Raw genomic sequence first — 25573 nt, 5'->3', positions numbered from 1 at the left:
TCGATTTATCTCTATGTTGATTTTTTCTTTAATTTTGTAAAAAATAATAGAGTTGTGCATGAAAAATAAAGGGTTTGTCCTAATTTTCGGGCGGATCTACTCTTCTTTTCAACTAACCGAAACACTTTTTCGCTTATTATGTTCTTCATATTTTTAAGTGTCAAGGATTTACATGAAAGAAGTTCACCGTTACATGCGTCATGATTCAATGATGCATTGTCATGTGTAAATTTTTCTTCACTATCATTAGACTTGAATACTATAGTAGTGATGACCCAAGCATATAAGCTGTTCTCGATCGCAAGCAAAATCACTTCCCAAACAAAAGATCTTACGAGATGCTATAGTAAAATATCACGAGATGTGGTGGAGGGTATTTAAGCAAATGGAAAATTTAAAAGTTTAAGAGTCAAATCCAGATTTGTGGAGTTGAGAAGACTGACAACCAAATTTTTTATTTATTAATGAGGAGCAAATTAAGAAGCAGCATTCGAGATTCGAGAATAGAAGGTTACCCATTTATTATGTTAAACACACTAATATTTTCATATTATTCAATCCATTACTTTATTTACTAAAATTTTGTCATTATTTCTGAAATGTATACACACATGGAGAATGGTGCGCGTTTGTAGCACAGATCAAGGGACACATTGTCCCGATCGATCGAGTACGTTGAATTTTGAATAGTCCTTTCTTTGGGTTTCGTTTTCATCGCCTCAAAGTTCAAACCCTAGACATATTCATTTATTGTTGTAACAACTAATTGGATGCTTGCTGGTTTCTACGTATTTATAACTTTGACGTTATAATTATATATGTTGACAGAAAATGTATGGTACAATCCATGTAAGGTTATCTTTAAGAGTAATGTTAGAGAGATTAAAGTAGCAAATCAAATGAGGTGTTATGAATTGAAAATGAGCACGTTTATCAGCGATTAAGTAATAATTCAATCACCAACTTCTATGTCATTTAGTTTATAAAATAGTCTCCCAAACATTACTCTATCTTCAATGGAAACCTTATTACTTGATTTGTCCTTGGAAATTACTATATATTTAGTCTCATTTTACCATTTGAAACAAGTTTTGTCTTACTTTGTCCCCTAAAACTGTCATTTTCGTATCATTTAGTCTCAATTTACCCCATTTTCGTTCATTCATCAAATAGAGGTTAAATTAAAATGTTAGAATTAGGATAGTTACATGGTTGGATTCCTTCCAACATAATATGTGTGTGTGTGTGTATGTTGTAAATGGTAACATATCATATTCACATTCGGATATACCTACATTTAGGTGAGAAAAGGTGACCGGGCATGCAATGCCATGTGCTAGAAGCAAAGAATACGCCAAATGAGTGTTACTTGGTTGGAAGACTTATATAAGAAGGTACATACAGAAACAAATTAAAAAAATACTCGCACATAAAAAATAATATATGGAGAGTCTGAGAAGTAAAGAAAGATAAAGATCTAGAGAAGTTCGAAGAATTGGAAGGTTTGCGGTTTCAAGTAAATATTAATGGCAAAGTGTATTGGGGCAGATACACATTGAAGGAGTGCAATAAAAGGTGGTGGAAGTTTCAGTTGGGGGTATTGGGTAGGTCTCCCTTTTTATTTTCATTTTTAATGCTTTTCTAGCCTGTCCACTGCCCACTGCCCTCCCCTCTCCTTAAATTTCTTTGCCCTCAACTTGTATACATCGTCTCGTTTTTGCTACGAGATCCTGTTAAGAAGCTGCTGATAGAGGTTTATAAAATTTAAAAAAGAAAAGGCAGCAGTGCTTCCAATATATATGAAACCAATGTTGCAGGCAATGATGATCTTGATGTTGAAGCTCTAAAGGGTCTCTCTCTCTGCGCTGTGCTCTGAGCTCAATTATCCTTCACCCACCTCCCCTTCCTCTCCATTAATTTTGTAAGTGTAGAGAGAGAGAGAGAGGACCCTCTTGGTTGCAAATTGCATCAAGTCCCTTTCCTTGAAGTTTTGTGGTTTGTGTGTGTGGGTGTTTGGTGCAAGTAATATATCAAGCAAAATAGTCAGATTTGGTTGTGTTGTTTGTTTTACCAGTAATGGTCAAGTGCTTCTGCATCTTCTAGCAGCTGCTTCTAGCTTTTTCTTTCCATTGTCTCTCATCTCTGCCACTGAATGAGATAATAGCATGGGGACTACTACTACTCTTGGTGGAAGGAACAAGAAAGAAAAGCACTTGTCACCTGTTCTTCTTCTGAAGCACTTTTTTCTCATCAGCATATTTTTCCAAAATTTTTCACTTTCTGTGGAAGCTGCTTATTCTGGAAAGCTGAAATACACAAGGCATAATAAGCAAGTTAGCAGCTTGAGACTGGAAAGGATCGAGAAGCACTTGAACAAGATCAACAAGCCAGCTGTTATGACCATTCAAGTATGTGCATTTTTATGACTTTTTTCACAATTTGTAATAATTATTAAATCAAATTATTTAGCTTATAATTATTTGGTACTTTCATATGTATATACATTAATTTTCCCTTCAATTTTTGCAGAGTCCAGATGGAGATATCATAGATTGCGTTCATAAAAGAAAACAGCCAGCTTTGGATCACCCTCTTTTAAAGAATCACAAGATCCAGGTACAAAAAAAGCTTAAAAAGTTGACCTTTCTCACTCCCCAACAATTTATTGAATTTGTAGCTTTACATTTAACTTTTGTAACTTTTTTAAAGATGGGGGTTTTTTTTTGTCAAATAAAAGATGGGGTTTTGAATATTTATTCCTCTACACACACACATCACTCTACCCTCCTTAAAAATATAATTAGTCACAGTAGTGCTGCATTGATCCTTTTGTACTTGCGTTCGAATTCTTTTTTGTAATTTAGATTTATTTAGTGTAAAAAGATTTGTACCTAAATTTGAATTTTCCTACATGTAATTTAGATGATTAGTGAAAAAACCGCTTGTATCAAAAGAAAAACAGTTCGTTAGGTCAATTAAATGGTGTCGCATAAATCATGAGCTAGGGTTTGGTGTTGATGCATTATTCATTTGTTGTGTAATCATATTTATGTACGTGTAACTGCAGAGGAAGGCACCAGAAAGGCCAAAAGCAGTAGTAACAAAGAAGATGAAGCAAAATAATGACGACGAATTGGATGGGATTAAGGATAATAATAATGTGATTAATGCCACTGCTAATCAAGGAGGAGGAGGAGTGATTAAGGGTGCATGGGTACTGCAGCAAATGTGGCATAGAAATGGGACAAGATGTCCGAGAGGAACGGTTCCTATACGGCGGAGCACAATGGATGATGTGCTGAGGGCCAAGTCTTTGTTTGACTTTGGGAAGAAACAGCATCATACCAGTTTTAATATTAATAATAAGAATATTACTGCTGATCTTGCTTCCAGGCGAGTCGATGCCCCCGATGTGGTCAGTGGGAATGGCCATGAGGTAAACCCTAATGATTTCCCCGTCCAAATTAAGCCTCCATTTATTCATCAAATCGTGCATGTACAAATGTGTTCTATTACATATAATATATTATATCATCCTAATCATCATTTTGATATGATGATAACAAGTGTTATTTCCGCAAATGCGAGCTATAATAATTGATCAGGGTAGTGTGCTTGATGATTTTACTAAAGTTCGAATACTATTTCATAGAAGAGATAATTTAGGTATTTGTTTTATAAAGAGAATTGTTATTGGTACTTTAAAATTATCATTCTACATTCCAAACTTTTTATATTTAGAAAGAAAAATGCACTTGTGAGAAGTGTAAAATAAAATTTTTGAAGTGCCAATAACACTTCCATTTATAAAAAGAACAACATATTTTCCAACTGCATGATCATCTTCATCGCATCATCTTCTTGGAAACATGTGTTTCTTTTTCTTTTTTATTTGCAATTAAGTTGGATTTTAGTTAAAAAATTAAAGGAATTAGATATGATGCATAGTAATCGAGAACATTAAATGGATGACACAATTTGTTAGCTATACATTGATATTTTAAATTTTTGGTCATGTTAGCTATAGATAGATGATTTCTTAATTGTATATATTGTTGAAAATTAAATGTGTATAGGTTGTTGAAAATTAAATATGCATGGACCATGAAGTATGATACTTTGACAATAAATTAAGTTATCGAAAAGCCAATCTTTGTTAGATATAAAGATTATATGTTACAATTATCTAACAATTATTAAATTTTATGTAGAATATACTTTTTGATAAACTAATCAACAAATTCAGTATGAAAACTAATTACGTATTCTAAATTGAGTTTTTTTTTTTCTTTTTTTGATGAACTTTATTAAAAAGCAAAGTCTCCGGAGCATCCCGTACAAACAGACCCAGTGTCTAAAAGAAAGCCATTCGTAGTACAATTAGGAACTATATTTATATAAAGATAACATTAAGGATATCAAATTTTTAAGTCAAATGATATGTTATCAATAGAAAATAAACATGTTAATCAACATTTAAGTAATAATTCAATCATTCACTACCCACATCATTTAGTTTACAAATTAAGTCTCCCTAGCATTAATTACCCCTTATCCAAATATGATCAGAAGGGATGTCAATTTACAAACAAACAATACAGTGTAAAAATGACATAGAAAATACAGATTTTCTAATTCCAAGTAAATGGTCATTAATTGATTATTTAACAGAGATTATGTTGTATGATGGAAAATTATGTAGCATGCAATCGCGTACACTGGAACATCCCAAGAGTTATATGGCGCTAGGGCTACAATCAATGTTTGGACCCCTTCGATCGAACAGGTAAACGAGTTCAGTCTCTCACAGATTTGGGTTCTTTCCGGGTCGTTCGACGGCACAGATCTCAACAGCATAGAAGCTGGATGGCAGGTAGGTTCTTCTTCCATTTTATTTATTATATTATTTATTACTTATTTGTACACTTAATTAGGTCTAATTATTAAATCACCTCTAATTAAGAGGATTATCCCATTTTTTTAATACTACTATTATCTACTTTGAATATGGTATTAGTTGAATTTCGATTTCCTGAAGCCTTGATTGTTCCACTAGTCAGGTCAGTCCGGAGCTCTATGGTGACAGCAGACCTAGATTGTTCACTTACTGGACGGTCAGATTCTATCCCTTTCTCTCTTGCAAATTAGGTGCATATATTTGTCATGATTATTTTCCCAAAAAAAATAAAATGATTAGTGATTTTCCATACTCAAATCTTTGCGTAAATCATAATTTGTCATGCATACAAAAGCTTTTCTTTGTGTAATTTTAATAAAGTATTTATTACTATATGTCAAACTGTAAATACTTATTACGTACTAAGAAATTACTTGTTACACTTTAATCACATTGCACAAGTGATAAGCCTTTTATATATATATTCATCAAATTAATTTGAGTACTAAACAACATGGTTGACAAACAATTACTTATGAATATTTTGACTATGCTGAGTAGGTTTATTTATTTATTTAAAGAATAAATAAAAGATTTTATGAAAACTATTTGTTTTTGTGACAACTATGTTGAGTAGGAGAGATTCTTCAATGTGCCGAGAACCCAACCCGGTACAACAAGTATAATAATACAGATGGTTGGCCACTTGGAAAAGAATAATATTTCAACCAATTGTTTGATAACACTTGGTGTACCAAGTAGTATTTCTAACATACTGAAAAATCGTTGCGTAAGTAGTAATGTGAAAGTCTTCATTTAGGACATTATTGGGAAATGAAGAAGTTGGTTCTAACACACATTTTTCCAATTTCATTAAATAACACCCTATTCTAGAGGTAGCTAGAATAGAATTTTATCAAGTCTACTACACATTTTTTGTGCAAATTCTAGTTCTAGGGCATGGGCTTAGCGCTTTGAAAATCTATATGCATGCATGTTAGTCAACAATATAGATATTTGGATATTGCTCTATGTATCATTTGGCAATATGGGCTCCATTTAATTCTTTAATATTGTTAGAGGCTTCAATGTCAATGAATATTCATATATTAATTTGTTTAATTATTTGATAACTTTAATATACTTCAAAGAATTCGAAGAAGTAATATCGTTTAATCTTCTATTTTATTTATTTAAAAAAAAAAATACAGACAGATTCATATCAAGCAACTGGGTGCTACAATCTTCTGTGTTCCGGATTTATCCAAACAAACAGCAGGATAGCTATTGGAGCTTCCATTTCCCCAATCTCATCCTATGCCAGCAACCAATACGATGTCACTATTCTTATATGGAAGGTAATCCAAATCATCCAATATTAACATACAAATTAATTAAGGTGGAGGAACAATTTGGTTAATGAATGCATGTGTATGTTTAATTATAGGATCCAAAGCTAGGAAATTGGTGGATGGGATTTGGGGACAATACCCTGGTAGGGTACTGGCCAGCAGAGCTATTTACACACTTGGCGGACAAGGCAACTATGGTGGAATGGGGCGGCGAGATTGTGAACTCGAGGGCCAACGGCGAGCATACCGCCACCCAAATGGGTTCGGGTCATTTCGCTGAAGACGGGTTTGGGAAAGCAAGCTATTTTCGAAACCTAGAGATTGTGGACTCGGACAACAGCCTCAGCTCGGTCCGGGATGTGTCAACATTGGCTGAAAATACCAATTGCTACGACATCAAGAGCTCCTACAACAATGAATGGGGCACTCACTTCTACTATGGTGGCCCTGGGAGAAATGCACAATGCCCATGATGACATCTTCATCACCATCACCAATGATATATTTGAGTACCATATTATTAATTGAGTAATTGATCTAGTTTAGTTAATTAATTCCTATAAATATAAGCAAATTCTTTTTAATTATTATGTAATTACAGATATGCTCCTTCCACTCTTGTTTCTGCTATTCCGGGCCACAGTTTTCATTTTGCAAGGAAGGAAGCCAAAGTTAGCTAGGGTTGTGTATTAGTAGCTAAATAAGGCAAACTAAGAATTGCACAAACAAGCATGGAAATAGCAAACTTTGTTTAGAATTCATTTTGTTTTTATGTCGGGTAGAACTTTCCCCACCGTTTTCTTCATGCCAAAAAGAAAACAGTTGCTTATGAGTCTCTTCTTTCACCATTGACGATATGTGACGAATTTTCCACGTAACTGTGGCTGACGACTTAGCCACATCAAAAATTATTCCTCGGCATATTTTTAGTCTCGACGGTGTAGTTTATATTTAACTAAATGAGCTCTAATTAAATCTTTAGTGTTCTTTTTGTGATATAATGTGTAGGAGAACAAGCCTCCACCAGTGGCTCAGTAAGTACAATTAAGCGCAAACCGAACCCAAATTAAACACACGGACGCTGAAGATCAGAGCTTATTCAAAGACAAATCACATGGCATATGAACAGACAAAGTACCATCTAGTGGTTAAGCTACATAACGAAAATACAGAGGAAATTAATCAACCATAAGCAACCACCATGAATGACTTGACGACAACTTCCCTAGACGCTGCATGCGGCAATCGTACGTCCCAATTCCACTCCCTTAATCTTTAGGCAGTCCCAGGACGAGTGTTGATCAAGCTTTCCACAATTAATACAAGAAGTAGAGTAGCACACCTTATTTGATGCCTGCAACACCACCCCTTACGGAAGAAAAAAAAAAAAACACTATTTTGTAGCCCTGGCCAACACTAGTTACATGGGACTTGAGTCGATGGAGATACCAGCAAAATGCACTATAATTGGAACCCGCAGCACCACTGCAAAAATAACAGCCTTTTCTTCTTTTTCTTCAAGTCGAAGTCGACTCTGAGAGCCTTGAACAGCCTTTACTTCTTTCTTCTCACCTGTGCATACATTTGTTTGAGAAAGCTAATGCGCAGATAAGTAAATAACATACACACACATATATGTAATCAAGCTATGTGGATCGATCGTACACAACCAAAGGCCCTTTATGACTAGTCTGTATTAAATTCTGGATGGATCTCATTCAAATCATCAAATACTTACTACTACTGCATGCTGAATTCATGTTCAATTACATTTCACTTATTCTAGCTAGGCTAATTTGTCAGTTAATTAGGAGGATAACAAAGCCCTGCATATGCATGCCATACTTGAAATTAATACTCCCCAACTAAGCGAATTCTGTTTAGAATTCTACCCAGGTCAGGTAAGGTAACCGACCAAATGGACAAATTAAATGTCTAGTTGTATTTCTATTCACTCGTAAGTGAGAAGACTTAGAATTAAACTTCATAAATGGAGAGTGCATAACCAATTTATTTCACCACACCCCCCATACTGTAAATTTATCGTTGTATAAAAAGGATTTAAAAAATTTAGGGTAAAAACTCAGTTAAAAATTCTAAAGTTGATCAAGAGCATATTTGTTCATTATAATTGTCTAGCAGAAAGATAACGTTATGAGTTAAAAAGTTCGTTGTTAGGGGTCAAAAGCACATTTTTATTTTATTTTTAATAAAGTGACAATGTTAGTGTGTTAAATAGTTAGTTGTTAGGGGGTAGAGAATTGGTGACAATCGACTTGCGCCATATTACATAGAGGATAATTGTTTTCCGCCACCATATTAATTAAAATGTCATTTGCTTTTTTAATTATTACTTGGCAGTCAAGTTAATTACTTGCTTTTTGGCCTTCTCTCTTACTTATTTTTGCCTAGTTACTAATTAGTATTGCAGTGTCAGTCAAAATTAAATTGACTCCAAAACATTCACCCCTACTTACAGTACGAGAAGAAAAAATTCCCACACGTTTAGGAAAACTACCACCAGCGCCACCCTTTAAATTACTTAACAGACCATCTGCTTCTTTTAATCCGGTGAAGATTTTTTGATATTTTTTCGATTCGTTAAGGTAACAAACCAGTACTGGGAAAGCCGAAAGTTAAAAAAATAAATATAAAATCCAGGTGAAATAAGGAATTCGAAGCCTTAGTTGATTACCCATGTCTAGTAGTAATTCCAATTGTCCTTGTAGGTTTAGGAAATAGTTCCTGCTTCTTTTACTTGATCAACAAGGACAGTGTTTATTTTCTTATAAAAACCTACCAGCAGTACAGTCTTGCCCTCCAAAATCGCACGAAACATTCTTTGCTATCTCCATTCCTCCTACGTTTCAGAAATTCCATTGTTTAAGTAGCTAGGTGACGACTCACAGTTCATACACCTAAGAACTAGTGATCTTTGAGTTCCGAGAAATAGAATATGGAGAGGATGATTGTTGGAGAACAATTTAGAAACAAAAATAACAGAATATAAAACTTGAAATATTTATACTTTATTACTCAAAAATACTTACAATACAGAATGAAATTACACAATAAATACATAAATTAAAATGATATTAACTTGAATGAATCAAAGGTAGAGGCTAGCGCAAAAGTTATGTCATTCAAACAGTATTTCTATCCCACTTTTCTGCTTGTAGTTCTACAACGTCTGCTCGACTAGGATACAATTACCTAATTCTACAACCTGTACTAGATTATATAATTCTAGCAAATTGTTTTGTGTGTTTACTTTTTGGGAATTTTGTACAAAAGAAAAAAAGAGGAAAAAAAGATGATGATACTTGGAAACTATGATTGCAGGTGTCTCTTAATCAAAATTTTTTTTAATTAATAATTAATTAAAAAGGAAGAAAAGATGATTAATTAAAGAGGAAGAAAAAAATGATGATACTTGAAAATTATGATTGCAAATATACACAACTCTTTCTAAGAGATGTGTCTCTTAATCAAAACGTTTTTTTAATGAATAAATTAATTAAAAACTTAACTCAACAACCATAAAACCTTCAACTTCAATCCATTTTCAAATGGTCAAAATCCGATGTATTATTCCAAAGGACTTGACCTATATAAAGACCATTGATAATCCAATGTTTCCCGATGTGGGACAATAGGAGTCTCAAAATTCCCACAACAATAACATGGGATGATGTGCGGAAGCTTAAAGTTGAGTCTTTCAACAAACTTCTGGCGAAGGTGAAAGCAGTCGCGAGAAACCGAGACGAAGAACTTGACTTGCTCCAAAAGAGAGTTGTGATTGATTTGGTTGAATTTGAAAGAAAAGCCGCCAAGAAATTCAGAGAAGCGAAGAAGCGGAAAGCTACTTCTGCTTACTATGATGAAAAAAAAACCTGCTTCTGTTTCTTACCATCAGAAAGACAGGAAGCTTGATTACAGATGCAGCAGCCGAAGCAGGAGAGATGAATACGAATCCTATAAGGATTGTGATGAGGATCTTGAAGAGCAACGTAGCATGTCGATGATGAAGAAGAAGAAGCAGAAGCCGGCCAAGAAAGTGGCGAACACAAAACCATCCGCTCCATCAATTCCGTCTCCAATGCCGGAGTTGCCTAATGAATTCAAGGAAAAGATTGCATCCTTGCATGGTTACCAAGTGCAATTGGTGATCCAGAAGCAACTTTTCAAGACTGATTTCAGCAGTGGTCTCGTCTCTCGATGCCAGTGAATCAAAGGATTAATAGAACTTTCTCTGCGAAGATGATAAAAGATTGAACGACAAGGGATTGGTATATGTGAAAGTGATAGATCCATGCTTAAAGGTGCATGATGATTTAGGGTCGACCAAGTGGAAAGCTCACAACAACAATAATTTTTCCTATTGAGGTCAATTTCTAGGGATGAGGGGGTTGGGTTTAAGATGGGGGATACGATACAGGTTTGGTTTTTTCGAGTTAACAATCCCAATCTTGCCAGCAAAAAATCTATCCGCTTTGCAGTGGTTAAGCTTAAAAAAGATGTTAATGCTATTACTAGCAGCACTGTTGATAGGCAGGAAGCTGCCGAATCGTCGATGACAGAGAAAAATGAGGAGTGGAAAAAAAATACAAACGGTTGTAGTAATAGTAGTAGCGTGAGTGCCAGCCAGGAAGTAAATGAATCATCAGCAACCAAGAAGCCGTTGGAGTCTGGAGCCACTAGACAACATGTCAGTATCAAGTTCCGAAACGTAACACTTGCAAAAATTGAGACTGCTGTTTCTGTTTTGTAGATCCTTTAAATTTTACTTAATGGAAGAGTTTTTTGTTCATATATTTATGGAAGATTAGATGGTTATATGTGATTATTCTTCCGTACGCGACCATTGACAAATGTTTTTCTGCATGCGGTCGTTGGACGTATCACGTATTGAAAATGGACTGATGGAATTCACATACTTTTAAGGAATGAAATTTTTCTTCTTATAAGAGGTTTAATTTTGAGGACAATTAGTCTCTGTCATGTCAGTAAGGACTAACAGTGAACCATTCAACCGTAGATGCTTGAGATCAATGAAACTAGAACCTGCGAAGATCGATAAAGTTAGAATCTTTGTTATCCCTTGGACATTACTGGCTAGTTTAATTAAAGGCCATGTTAATTAACAGCAATATTGTAACTCTTATGCATGTATTAATTAATTTGCGTTGTAATGAAATCTTTTGCAGTTATACGCCCTGTGGTTATTAGAATTGTCAGATGTTTCAATGGAAGAACAAAGTTTTCCTGTTCAGCAATTCAAATCGTATATAAAATGGCATTTCCTCTGGTAGTGATGTGCTGCAGGCTGCGATCTATATATCACGGCCCCCATCTACTCCATCAATGGTTCTTGGCTTTGGAGGATCGCAGTGAGCTTCCGTCGTAGGCTTCCTACCCCTCCTATCATTGCGACTTAATTTATAATATCAGAGGGAATATTTTAAGAAGGAAAGTGGTGTGATTGAGCGTTTGGAATATGAATTGTGGTATGGTTGTGCGTGTGCTTGCTGCTAGTTGCCAGTTACGGAATAAAAACAATATACATAACATTGTTGGTTTATATGCAAGACGTATATAAGTAGATTAAGTCTTTGATCATCATATATATGTAGTATTTGTTTTTCTCAATAATTTGTTGAAGCATTTGTGTCGCAATTTAATCTTATGCGCTTATGCACCCTGTGGTTCTTGGATCATAAAGATTAATTAATTCTGCCTAATAGTTGAGTTCCTGTGCGATGTCTGTATATTATCCCCGAAGATTCTTGGTTTCGCCCGGTAACGATTGGTTTATGTCACTACCTAGCCATTTGAAGTGCTTCCTTGCTTATATTATGATAAGAAGGAAGGTGGTGATTGTGTGTTTTCTAAAATTTTCCTCTGTTTTGACAATCAGCATAGCATTATTTCATTCATGCGATTATGAAATATAGTCCCAAGACCAAAGGGGTAGAGAAAAACCTAGAGAAACTTTGAAAGAGACTAAAAAAAGATATGGAGCACTTAGAGCTAACTAAAGACTTGGGCGCAAAACCCAGGTCAATGACATTCTAGGATTCATACAACCGACGCCACTTAATGGGATAAAACTTTGTTGTTTTTTTTTTTTTGGTGGCAGAATTTGTTTCACCCAATTACAAGAGCAATTGGGAATTGGTAGAGATGCTCTTAATAATGTTTACTTAAATTCAGTAATTAGCTGTTTTAATTTCAATCCAAGTGAAATAAGAATAGAAAAGCTATATCATAATTGCTTTTTTAGGTTGAGGAATACTTATTCTTTTGCTTGTTCACCAAGGAATGGGTTCTGCCTATATCTCCAAGAATCCCTTTGAAATTTTAATCCAAGTAACATTACTCGGTTCTCCTCCTTTCAGTTCTTTGTTTCGGAATTTAATCAATTAAGAACTGGTGTTTTCTTAAGTTCCAAGGAACTAAAGAACAAGACAGAGATGACAATGGTCTATCAAGTTAGGGAAAAGATCCACACGCGGAATTTTGAGTCTTTTAACATAATTTTAGAAGAGATTAAACAAGTGGCAAGAGACCAGAACGAAGAAATTGATTTGCTGACGATAGAAAATTGATGGGTTTTATTTAGTTTGAAAGCAAATCAAAGAAAGCAAAATTGATCAATCATGATGAAGAAAAAGTTGCTTCTACTAGGGTTTACAAGCGTCAAAAAAACAAAAATAGTGGTTTTAGAGGCATCAAAGATCAAGATGAATATAGAAGTATTATGCAGAGAAAGTGAACGAGTTGATGAAGAAGAGGGAGAGAAAAACGGCAGAGAGAGTGAACATGCGACCGTCTTTATCGAGTCCCTCTTCTCGGCTCGACTTGCTTATAAAATTCAAGAACATGATTCACTCTTTGCATGGTTCTAGAGAAATTGGTAATACATAATAATATTTTTGCTACTGATTTGAACACTCATCAGGACTGTTTCTTGATGCAAGAGAACTGAGTGGTTGATAAGAAATTTCTTTGTGAACAATATGACTAAGAATTGAAGCTTAGTGGATCACTGGAAGTGAAAGTTATTGATCATAGTTTGAAAGGTGCATGATAAATTAAGATTTACCAAGTAGAAGGGGGGGGGGGTAGGGAAGGAAAGAGCAATGGTAGTGTTGGTAGCCGGGAAGGTATTAAATTGTCTATTACCAACGATGAGGAGGAGAAAGCTATTGTTAATGGTAGCATTGATACCAGGAAGTTATTGAAACGTCAATGACTAGGAACAACCAGGAGGCGTTTGAATCATTAATGACCAAAAACCAGTCAAAGTTTGGAGCCTTGGAACATGTCGGTAATCTCAAGTTTAGGATCAAAGTTAACATCACTCGCAAATATTAATGAGATTGTTGCTTCTGTATGTATAGATCATCAAATGGATGGATTGGTTGATCATATTTTGAGGAAAGTTGTTGTCTGTTGTCTGTAAATCTGAAGAATTATTTTTCTAATTGTTATAAATATATATATATATATATCGACGAATGTTTTCTAGTCAAGATATATACTGATTGTTAGATCCCATATCGCCCAGGGGAGTGGATCCTCTATGCCTTATATGTACATGCCCACCTCCATATAGCACGAGGCCTTTTGAGAGCTCACTGGCTTCGGAGTTCATCGGAACTCCGAAGTTAAACGAGTTCGCGCGAGAGTAATCCTAGGATGGATGACCCACTAGACAGTATCGTGCTACGGCGGAGTCTAGCCCGAGATGTGGTGGAGCCCGGGTCGAGATGTGACACTGATGACGAAATGATAGATTTCATATGTTTAAGGCCCTGTTTTAGCATCAAGTACATCTTAATGAGATTCATAAGTTTTGCCTAATAGCTAGTTTGAGATTGTGGTGCTTTAAAAAAAAAAAAAAAAAAAAAAGTGTCTTTAAAAGAAAGCAACTGCTCTAAATGACAGTAGAAAAGCAGAAAGTAAGATTTACCATACTTCTAAAAATGTTTTTTTTTTTTTCAAAGGATGGTAATCAATGCCCATTTAATGAAAAGTTTCAAATGACAAGTATACCACCACATATTTTATAAATTTACAATCATTGCCCCTACATTGTTCTCTTTGACAATTATTATATCACATTAAATATCATATCTTTTTTAATCATTTAACATATTCACATCAATTTATATAAAAATTTACCAAACACTTAGACACTATTTTTTTGTTAAAAGCACTTTTACAAAGAAAAAGTTTATTACAGCTGTTTATTCTCACAGCATAGCAAAATTAATTTTTTTTTTTTTAAAGCACAATAATACCAAAGTAGCCTGAAAACGTTTTATTTTGGTAGATTAAAGCAAAAGTACTGGTATATGCTTCAAATGGCTACTGAGGTAAATGGTAAAGTGATGATTGGTTCGTCTCTTGGAATTAGTACTCACAAACTCTTCCTATTCCATTCTAATTAAGCATCTAATCATTAAAGATAAAATTCTGTGTAAGAGATTGTTGAAACTTGCATTGAGAATTTGACAGACAAAGTTGCCCAATCGGACATTTGATTCCTTCACAATCCAGAGAGTTGTCTATAGCAGGCACGAATTTGGGAATCAATTCCTCGAATAGTTAAAGATAAGATGTTGCAGCCATGTCGTTTACTAACGTTCATTTTATGCAGCACTCATATGTATGTATGGTATATGCCTCCATATTTATCTCCTTACAAAGGAGAAAACTTAATTGAATGTGGCTATCTGACCGGTTGGATTGTCAGTTACTCTTGCAAAATAGCAACATCATCACTCTCTATTTAGACACTATCTAACTTCATTTAGGTACACCAAATGGAATGCACATACTTTATCTTTTTTGAACAGCATGCACGAGCAAACACACATATATTTTTTACTATCAGATTGAATAAGTAAAACGAAAACAATGATAAGAATTAAGCGGAGATGTTTGAGAGATTAAAAAAATGTTTTTATCATTAATTGAAAATATTTACATATAAAATATCATAATTATTTAATGATAAAAATATTAATAAAGGAGTAACTTATATCTTACGTTCTCAGATTTAGATCTAAAGAAAACGACCAAGTCAACGTGTAGCTAGAAACTATTGTGATCTCGAAGAGCCAAGTTCTTTGGCCATTCAATGCGAACCGTGACGTGTCTATCTAGAAAATACCATTACCAATATCTATATTTCTGACTTCTGAGACATAGACGAATATAAAAAATGAACTTTAATAAAAAAACTCGCGGTACTGATTATTCTAACGAAAAATTATATTTTTATACTAAAAAATCAATCTTGGTACTATTTACTTTACCATTTATTTTATCTTATCGTTAAAATTCAAAAGTTTTAAGTTATTTTCTTTAGTTTTTTTTATAAAAAAAAATCAAAGATATTATTTAACTAATTAGTGTCATTATTCATGTTAATTACGAATACTTGGTCAAATAAGTACGTAAAAACAAAAATAGTGAAGGGTTAGTACTTATTTACGGATCTACCAATGATATAACTCTAACAAGTAACACGCATGACGCATCAACACTTTGATGCTCAACGTTCAATCATTTCCAAAAATATTTACGAACACTGGATTAATGACGTACCGTAAGTATTATAATCTCGTTTGGCAAGACACAGCAACGGGTATTGAAGTGAAAGTGATTGCTAGCTAGAAGAACTTTTTAGATGTCCATGGCCTAGAAACCCGTTTCATATGCATTTGAAAATCAAGTGCACATTGGTGAGATCCCATTTTCTTGTCGATTTGGAGGCATTTTAATTATTTATATATGAATAAAAGAATTGACGATTCATGAGAATGTTACTTGTTATTATAATTATGGATTTGTATGACATATATAGATGGCTAATAGTCTCCAATTAATTAATTTTTTAGAGATGACCTTTATAAAGAAAATGAATGATCCCAACTTATATATCCGTATTATATGGTGAAATGATTCCACGTTAATGAGGAAGGAGGATCTTCCTTCTCGAAAATGAAGTATTGTCCATAAATATAAATATATATATGTATGTATGTATGTATAAATAGCTTCTTAAAAAAAAAATACAAAAATCAGAACCTCCCAAGAGCTTGCGAAATCAAACTTTGTCATCTTAACTTACTAACATATATTACTTGGTGAGAGACATATGTATCACTTGAAAATGCATAGTGCATAATGCATGCATGTTATGCACTAATAGTAACTGTAATCAAACATAAACACACTAAGTATGCGACCATTACGCATCTTAGGTTGCTAAGTAGAAATTTATCACGCATGAACGATTGATTTTAGCACAACTATGTAGTGTAGATGTATTACGAAGTCACTTATGCAGGACTGGCATCATTAACAGGCTCAACCCTCCGCATCATAAACTCAGGTTTAATGGACGGATCATCTTCATCATGGTAAACATAAGCAAATCCACCATGCCTTGTCATATCCATCCCTTGAGTCTCATCCTCCCTTGAGATCCTCAATAACTTCAACTTATGAAGCCCATAGAACAGCGGGCCCATGGTAGCACTGACCCACCCTGCCACCACCAAAATCTGCACAATTTGCGCCGCCAACAGCCTCCCACCACCACCCATAAACAACCCATACGGGCGCCCTGACCTGCCGGAGTACACCTCATTCACATATTTTTCTGTTGCAAACAACCCTGTGAATATCAGCCCCCAAGCTCCACATCCACCATGCAACTGGGCAGCCTCCAATGGATCATCGTATTTTAGCTTCTCCGCCACCTTGTTGCATCCTATCAAAACCCATGCGGCCACGAACCCGCACACGATTGCCGCCCACGGTTCCACCACCGAGCACCCGGAGGTGATCGCGGCAAAACCACCCAACAGACCGTTACAAACGTCGAGCACGTTCCAATGACCCACCAGTAATCGCTTGCTGAACAAGGTAGTGAGAGCGGCTGTGCAGCCAGCCAATGTCGTTGTGACAGCTGTCCTACCAATGGCACTCCATTGACCGTAATAAGTACCACCATCGCCGTAACTCTTCAAAATCGTGAGAAATGAACCGGGGTTGAACCCGTACCACCCGAACCAAAGCAAGAACGTACCGAGAACGACTAGGGATGCGCTGTGACCCCGCAAGGCCACAGATCGGCCGGTTCGATCAAATCTGCCAATTCTCGGGCCTTCGATCACGGCGCCCCATAAACCGGCTATGCCTCCAACCATGTGGACCACACCCGAACCGGCAAAATCAATTGAACCGGAGCCAAATAGTAAGTTATCGGAACGGGTTGGACTGGCCCATCCGTCAGCGGACCAAAACCAATGAGACACGACCGGGTAGACAAAACCGGTTAGGAAAGAAGAGTAAATGAGGTAAGCGACGAATTGCGTTCTCTCAGCGATAGAGCCGCTGGTGATGCCAGCGGCGGCTATGGCAAAAGCCCATTGGTAGAGGAAGAAGCTGTAGTCTCCTCCGGATACAGAGGGGAAGTCTCGGAGGCCGAAGAAGTGTCGGCCGATGAAGGCGTTGGAGGGAGCGCCGAAGGCAAAGGCAAAGCCGAAGAGGTAATAGGAGAGGGCACCGGCAGCGGCATCAAGGACGTTGGTGAGCATGATATTCATGGTGTTCTTGGCACGAACGGAGCCGGCGCATAGCATGGCGAAGCCGAGCTGCATGGCGAAGACAAGGTAGGCGGAGAAGAGGAGGTAAGTGTTGTCGACTGCGTAAGTGGTGTCAGCGAATTTGGTGGAGATTGTGTTAAAGCGGCCGCAGAGGAATTCGGAGAGGGCTGTGGCATTGAGGGCGGTAGTGGCGGTGGTGAGAAGTGGGGCTAAGTCGGAGGCTGTGCAGGTCAGAGTGGCCATGATGTGTTTTGTGAGTTTCGTCTCCGAGAGAGAAAGAGAGAAAGAGTGAAGAAGTGAAGACTTGATTTTGTGCTTTATATAGAGAGAAAATCGACTGTGTGGACATGCACTAATGCAACTGTGCTATTTTGGTGGCAAGAATATAGGAAAAAGAAAATCAGTGTGGACCAAAATTGATGAAATGGAAAAACACTTTATTTTTCAATTTTAAATTGAAGAGAATCTAAAATACAACAAAGAAAAATTAAAGTGTAGAACCTATGATGTTATATAATGTTACACACAATTAAATTTTGAATTTACAGGTGGAAACAATTTGAGGGGATTTTGGATACAATTAGGGTACAATTTTCAATAATATCTTTATTATCGTACTAAAAACATTATTAGGTGATATATACGTCCGATTACACATTGAAATTTCTTCAACCTGAAGCGACAGGGTCGGCCACCCCCTTGATCTAAATATATACGGTCTCTAAATCCCCCACCCCAACACACACACACACTATATCATTCTAAAATGTGTTAGGATTTGTTATCTATCAATGATAGAGTCTTGCATATGATGTGTCCTTTATGTTGAATATATCACTACCAACTCATCTCTGCCAGCTCATCAAAACAGTTGTAAAGGATTGGATGATGTAATAGTTAGTTGAAAAAGTTAGTTAGTCCTCTAGTCAGCTATATATAGCTATTGTAAACAGATAGTAAAGTTAGTTCATTGAGTTTAATACAAAAGCTTCATTCATTTCGTTCTCACATTTCTCTTCTCTTTGTGAACCTTCATTTCTTGATTTGATAATTGTTCATCTCTGCTACTTCTTCAATGTAGTTAACATGGTATCAGAGCCACCAGGCTCACGCCATTGATTATGGTGGTTCCACTTCCGATTATTTTTCATCTATTTCTAGCTTAGTTCTTTCCAAATTTTCATTAGATGTTCGGATAAATTTCTGGGTGCTTCCACGATCGTTGTTTTATTTATGGGTTGATTTTTCTGGACTGTGATCAAAGATTTCTCTACTGAACGTGATTGATTTTCACCGATCTTTACTTCTCATCGATTTTGGGGATCGATTTTCTTGTTCTGATACAGAGTCGGTAGGTAAGTACCCTGAGTCATGTTCACAAGGTGTTCGAAGGAAAGCCTGAGAGAAGAAGTGTGGAACCTGAATCTGTTTCTTGACGGACCAATTTCGATTCACGGTGTTCTTGGTCCGTCCTCCACTTTGGATTCGAGCGATGTTAATCAAGGTTGGGATAATATCTTATCGCCAGCCTATGATTCTAATTCCAACATGGTTTCTGATGCCAAGAACATGGTCGAATGGTCCCAGATCATCCTATTGTTATGCTTGAAAGGGTTCGTTTCTTTTGCTGTCGCGTTGAACTCTGTTCTTGATCGTCGTTCAGGCATTTCTTGTGATGCGATGGCTTCTTGGGCTTGCAGGGCACCGTATAAAGCTACAGGTTCTTGAAAGCTTGTGAATTGTGTTCTTGCTCAGTTTGTGTCGGACGATTTGCTGTTCTTGGTGTCAAATCTGGGTATTTCAACAGGGAAAAGATATGTGCACTCCATCTGTTTGTTTGATTGTCTTAATGAAGAAGGCACAAAATCTTCTCACTTTTGATAATTTTGTCTAGATTTGAATAATTGTTTCGATTTTCGGGGTTGTTCTTCCGCTGTGATCGTTGAGGGTTTCTCTCTGTTCGTCAGGGTTTTTTGGTACCTGGTGGTTCGGTGGAGGTTCTCCGATTGGGTTTTCCGATCACGAGCTCGAGTCTCAGGTTTTGCTTCTAAATTCTGCACTCTATCTGTTTGCTTAAATGCCACAATGAAAATTTGTTTTCTTCGATAAGGTTTCTTGTATGCAAGTTTATCTGTTAAGGCCGATAGACATTTTTTGCGAAATTGTTGAAGGAATACAAAGGCTGATAGCCATTCCTTTTTGTTGTGTGATTAGTTCTTGGTTGTTTGTGATTTGTGCACTCCATAAGGCCGATTGCCAATAGTGTGTTGAATGCAATTTGTTTCCTCCATAAGGCCGATAGCCGGAGCGAAAAGTTTTGTCTCAGAAATTGTGTGTTACTCCTTAAAGGCCGATAGCCGGAGTAACGTTCTTGACAAGTTTTGTTTGTTGTTATTGTGTGCAACTCCATTAAAGCCGATTGCCGGAGTGCAGTTCTTGTTCTCTTTCTTCATTGAAGGCCGATTGCCGAAGAAGGTTGTGTTTCTTGATTTCTCTTATTGTAATGCTTGTCGTTGGATTTGTGAAAATTGAAGGTCTTCTCAGAATGTTGATTATGAAATATTGGAAACCTTATCGCAAAGAAAACAGTAGCTACAAAGTATGGATTTAAGTTTTGAATACCTGTCAGTTTGAGGAAGATGCAGATCATGCAATTGAATGTGATTTGACTGTTACAGAAACCCAATAGAGAGTTGAGAAGAATTGGGTTTTTTGGTGCACTTATGGTGAAGAAATATGAAATTCGGAATTTGATATTGTTGTTGAGAATTTGAGAGGTTAGTGAGAGCTAAATGCATTTTCAAGCTCAGGAGGGCTAGAAGTACATGGACAAGAAGCACTTCATAGTTCTGCATTTGTCAAAGCACTCATTCAATCTCAAACTAGGGAACCCAGTTGAGATTGAGGGGGGATGTTGAATATATCATTGCCAACTCATCTCTACTAACTCATCAAAACAGTTGTAAAGGATTGGATGATGTAATAGTTAGTTGAAAAAGTTAGTTAGTCCTCTAGTCAGCTATATATAGCTATTGTAAACAGATAGTAAAGTTAGTTCATTGAGTTTAATACAAAAGCTTCATTCATTTCGTTCTCACATTTCTCTTCTCTCTGTGAACCTTCATTTCTTGATTTGATAATTGTTCATCTCTGCTACTTCTTCAATGTAGTTAACACTTTAAAGCCAACGAAGGAGTAATTAAGCAAATTCGGTTAATGTTATAACATGTTAGGGTTTCCCTTTGGAGCTTCATGCACGTGAAGGGGCAACGGCCGGTACCGATGAATGAGTTTGCACGGTATTTGGTACGTAAAGTACTACTCCTTCATGTTTGGTTCTGCTAGTGAAGGGATTTTTTAGTGTATCGGAAACACGGTCTAGTACATCAAATAACATAATACAATTCAATGGAAATTTGAAAAATAAAAACTTCTCTCCACTTTTATTATGACATTAATGTACTGATCATGTTTCCAGTATAATAAAAAAATCTCTTCTGCTAGTGCTAGGTATTTTTTGTCAACTACATGTTAATCAGTTGAATCACTGGCCGAGTATTCCAACTGCTTTACTTTCTTTAGTAGCTAATCGTTTCTTCTTACAAGTTACATATGCTGATTACAGCAATTACCTACCCACATGCATGTACACAACATACAGTTTGGAACTTGTTAATTTAATTGTACACTCGCATTCATGCTGAAACCGTCGTGATAGAGACAATTATATATTAAATATAATTGCGTGTTGTTAGGTAACACTAAATTTAAAAAGTTGAGATAATCTTCATATTGTCAATTAGTTTTATGATGGAACCTTAATTTTTTTTCATAGTATTAAAGAAGGTTAGCTCACATATAGCCCAACGGCCAATAATTCAGATCACACAATTTGTGTTGTACAATTGTTAGACTTGAAAATTCACCACATGCAAGGGGCGTATGAGAATGTCAGGATAAATTCCCACATATCAATGAGGGACCAATCCATGCAATGGCTTATAAGGAGTTGTAGTACACTTCATATTGTCAATTGATTTTATTAATATGTTGCAATATTCAATCTATTAGACACAATAATTGGTGAAATAATTCAGTCCTTTTATTAATCAGAAGTTTAAGAAAGTTTATGCATAAATTAAGACGTGGCGACTCGGAGATCCGACTATTTTAATTTTAGTAGACTAGGAAAAAACACCTAGACAACAACAAGTTTTATAAAAAAGAAAACTCTTAATTTAGTAAACTACAAGTTGCAGTAGGTGTCATCGTCAGTATTACACCACAGTCACTCTCGTTGTCACCGGCTAATTGGCAAATTTGGTTTTATACGTATTTTCCATGCTTACTTTATATCAAGTGAAGCAACTAGCTACAATTATTTCGTTTGTTTATGATATTAAATATAGGAGTGGTCCTAAATTTTCTCTATGTCATTTCAGAAATACAAAATACAACACACATAGTATAGATGTGGTGACTTGGAGATCCGACTATTTTAATTTTAATAAATTAGAAAAAGAAAAATTAGGCTCCGGTCCCTAGATATCAACATCTTATCACTAAAATCTCATTGATTTTCATTTTTTGATCAAGGTCTCTGAACTTAGTACACATAATTATTTTACTATTAATATATTTCCAAGTCTGTCACATCCTAGCCTGGGGGGACCACTTCCCGGGCCCGTTCCACCATTGTAACACGATATTGTTCGTTTTGGGCCCCGACCACGCCCTCATGATTTTGTTTCTGGGAACTCACACAAGAACTTCTCGATGGGTACGTATAATCAATTAATATACCCATATTAGTATGGGTATATATAATCAATTGTGTATATATAATCAATTATGGAATTTAATCTCGCGTGCAACTCGCTTAACTTCGAAGTTCCAACGGAACCCGAAACCAGTGAGCTCCCAAATGGCCTATGTTGTAGGGATGGGAATATACATATAAGGATCACTCCCATAGGCGATGTGGGATCTTACAAAGTTAGTTATTTATTTTTAACTTAAAAATTGTAATTTCAAATTCAAATAAATAAATAATTTATTTTCAAATTTCTTTGTTTAAAAACAATTAATATCAAAGATATTCATGAACTACTCATTTGGTGTGTGTGTGTGTGTGTGTGTGTGTGTAATCAACCCACAAAAATTCATAGATAGTACTATGTAATTGGTACAATATTTTTTCACTTGTAGCTTATGTACCCATAATTAAGCCTTTTTATCAATCATTCAAAATATATCCATATTAATGTACCCATACTAATATGGGTATAGTAATTGATTATATGTACCCATAATTATTAGAATTGTTGGATACATTCTTTTCAAATGAAATTTTATGTTGTTTTCTAACGTTTTTGTCTCTTTTGAGCCTTTTAAATGCCACAAAATGTAGGACTTTAAAATCCCTTTGAATTGTGAAATTAAATTCCATAATTTGTTAGATATTTTCAAAACAATTTTTGCTAGTTTTAATTGTTTTAAATGATAAAGAAAACAATTTAGAAATGGAAAAGACATGTGGCAAGGTGTATTAAGAGTTAGGGACTTGAATAAAAAAAAAACCACTAAAGTCTGCAAATTCAAATGAAAACGATAGAGGTATCCGAATTAGAATTTGACAATGATAAATTTAAAAATATGATGGACAAATTCAAATGACCTACACACGAATTATTCTTCTACCTTTTCAATGAAAACATAATCTTCTACCTCTTCCGTAGAAGTGTCATCTTCCACCTGTTCAATGAAAAAGTCATCTTCTAAGTCCATTGATATTTTTTTACTTTCTCTAAATGAAAGGAGATGAAAATATGAGTTAGGGTTTAAGGTAGACAAATCATCTCCCACGCCTAACTTTTTTTTTTTTAATTAAGTAAAACAAGATAATTAATGTCCTTATCAGTCTTTTTGCAAATAGACATTAGGGTAGGAATAACATCACTCTAAAAAAATTAGAACAAACTAGATTTTAGTCTAAAGTTTGAGTTGATTAGAGACCGCATTCAAAGTATCCAGGTAGTTGACAAATTGGGGTTTCATACGCATGCACTAATTTATATTGATCAAAGACGTTTTCCTAGGATGGAGGGATCGATCAGGTGAAGCAATTAACTAGCTATACACTTATTTCGTTTTGATTATGATAAAATATAGAAGTGCTCCTAAATTTTCTACATATATATATATATATATATATATATATATATATATAAATACAAGAAAAAGACACAAAGTGTATCATTTCACATGTTGTATTTAGAGTGAACGAGTATTAAAGGGACATATGAATCGCGGTGCATAACGATGTTAACCTGTTGGGTGTAGTTCATAGGTTGCTTCCATCCATGTGTGATTTTCAGGTTCTCGATAGTCTTTTTTATGTAGTTGTTTTCTTCACCAGTTATTCCGACTATATTATCACGCCTCATGACTGGTCATAACGTACTGATACAATGGAGTGTCATGCCTGTACAAAATCAACACCATAGTCATTGAGTAAACAAATATCCGAATCGAACCAAAAATCTGAAGCAGTAAAGTAGTGGCAAAATAGATAGCTCTCAACCTCTATGTCCAAAACAAGCCTCAAGTTAAAAGCTAAAACGTGCAATCAATAGTACAGTAATTTAGATAATATACTGAAAATTAAAATGACATTACAAATGACAACCTTGTGCAAACTGAAGAGAAAAATCGTTTGACCTCTCAGTAAAGCTGGAGTCACCCAAACCAATAGAATAGTCATCTGGGAATAATTTTATTTTTATTAGCTCTTATTAACATAGGCTACGCTAGCAATGATTTAGGACGTTGCACTAACCAGAAAAACCGACAGGTATTGCCTCATTACTTTATGACAGAATTAATACTCCCAAGCACGATAGATAACACTAAATTTAAGAAGTAGGGCTACTCCCATTGCAAATTGGTTTATGGGAGAACTTCGCCTTTCTTCATATTCCACATCATTTAATTTGTGCTGTTCATATATTAAGCTTAAAATTTTACAACATGTGAAGGGGCATGTGATAATGTGAGGATAAAGTCCGACATAGGTGAGAGACCAAATCATGCAAAAGCTTATAATAAGTTAAACTACTCTCCATATTGTCAATTAGTTTTATAGTGAAACCTAACTTTATTCAAAATTTATTAATGTGTTGCAATGTTCAATCAGTTGTTGAATAAGAAGAGTATCCAAGATAACTCTAATGATCCCAAGACTAAGAAAATAGAGCACACTCTTAAAGAAAGCTCACAAAACAAACTAATTAGCAAAGCTTTTCTTATTTAGCTCTAGGCTTTGTTTTTCCTTGGATGATCTACAATGCTTGGGGACTTAGGTATTTATAGCAAACCAAATGAAAGCTACACCACACACTTAATTAAACTAAGATTATTTGCTACCACACAAAACCCATTAATTTCACCTAATTTTTTCCACTCAACCATACCTAACATTGATTCTCAACACTCCCCCTCAATGTCAGCTCTCATTCTTTGCACTGTACTGAGCAGACAACGAAAATTTTCGAGCTTGCCTGTACTTAAACTTTTTGTGAACAAGTCCGCAACTTGATCATTCGTCTTGACATGTCTCATCTCAATCTCTTCTTGTAAAACCTTTTCTCTGATAAAGTGGTAGTGCACTTCCACATGTTTAGTTCTTGCATGAAAGA

The 25573-nt window shown here is 35.5% G+C and overlaps 2 protein-coding genes across 2 annotated transcripts; one reads left to right on the top strand and one right to left on the bottom strand.

Annotated features, from left to right (window-relative positions):
* The first annotated feature begins 1632 nt into the window (after positions 1 to 1632).
* On the top strand, positions 1633 to 7010 carry LOC137723312 (carboxyl-terminal peptidase (DUF239)). Its single transcript, XM_088693145.1, has 8 exons — positions 1633 to 1921; positions 2075 to 2408; positions 2530 to 2616; positions 3068 to 3436; positions 4703 to 4873; positions 5061 to 5114; positions 6109 to 6255; positions 6345 to 7010. Exons 2-8 carry the CDS (start codon positions 2166 to 2168, stop codon positions 6720 to 6722), a joined length of 1449 nt encoding a protein of 482 aa, XP_088549271.1. The 5' UTR covers positions 1633 to 1921; positions 2075 to 2165; the 3' UTR covers positions 6723 to 7010.
* A 9351-nt stretch (positions 7011 to 16361) lies between these two features.
* LOC137722759 (ammonium transporter 1 member 2) lies at positions 16362 to 18175 on the bottom strand. The gene has a single exon (XM_068461842.2). It carries the CDS (start codon positions 18117 to 18119, stop codon positions 16605 to 16607), a length of 1515 nt encoding a protein of 504 aa, XP_068317943.1. The 5' UTR covers positions 18120 to 18175; the 3' UTR covers positions 16362 to 16604.
* Positions 18176 to 25573: the final 7398 nt, after the last annotated feature.

This window comes from Pyrus communis, chromosome 4 (assembly GCF_041283825.1).
Source record: "Pyrus communis isolate YQ-2024b chromosome 4, ASM4128382v1, whole genome shotgun sequence".
NCBI classification, from domain to species: domain Eukaryota; kingdom Viridiplantae; phylum Streptophyta; class Magnoliopsida; order Rosales; family Rosaceae; genus Pyrus; species Pyrus communis.
The sequence above is the reverse complement of the archived record's forward strand: the minus strand, read 5'-3'. Positions and strand labels throughout refer to the sequence as shown.

Bases quoted from the DNA above. Each gene is read 5' to 3' on its own strand.
- LOC137723312 (XM_088693145.1), top strand. From the start codon at position 2,166: ATGGGGACTACTACTACTCTTGGTGGAAGGAACAAGAAAGAAAAGCAC. The intron at 2,617-3,067 runs GTACAAAAAAAG...GTGTAACTGCAG, and splicing joins TAAAGAATCACAAGATCCAG to AGGAAGGCACCAGAAAGGCC. The intron at 5,115-6,108 runs GTCAGATTCTAT...AAAAAAATACAG, and splicing joins GATTGTTCACTTACTGGACG to ACAGATTCATATCAAGCAAC.
- LOC137722759 (XM_068461842.2), bottom strand. From the start codon at position 18,119: ATGGCCACTCTGACCTGCACAGCCTCCGACTTAGCCCCACTTCTCACC.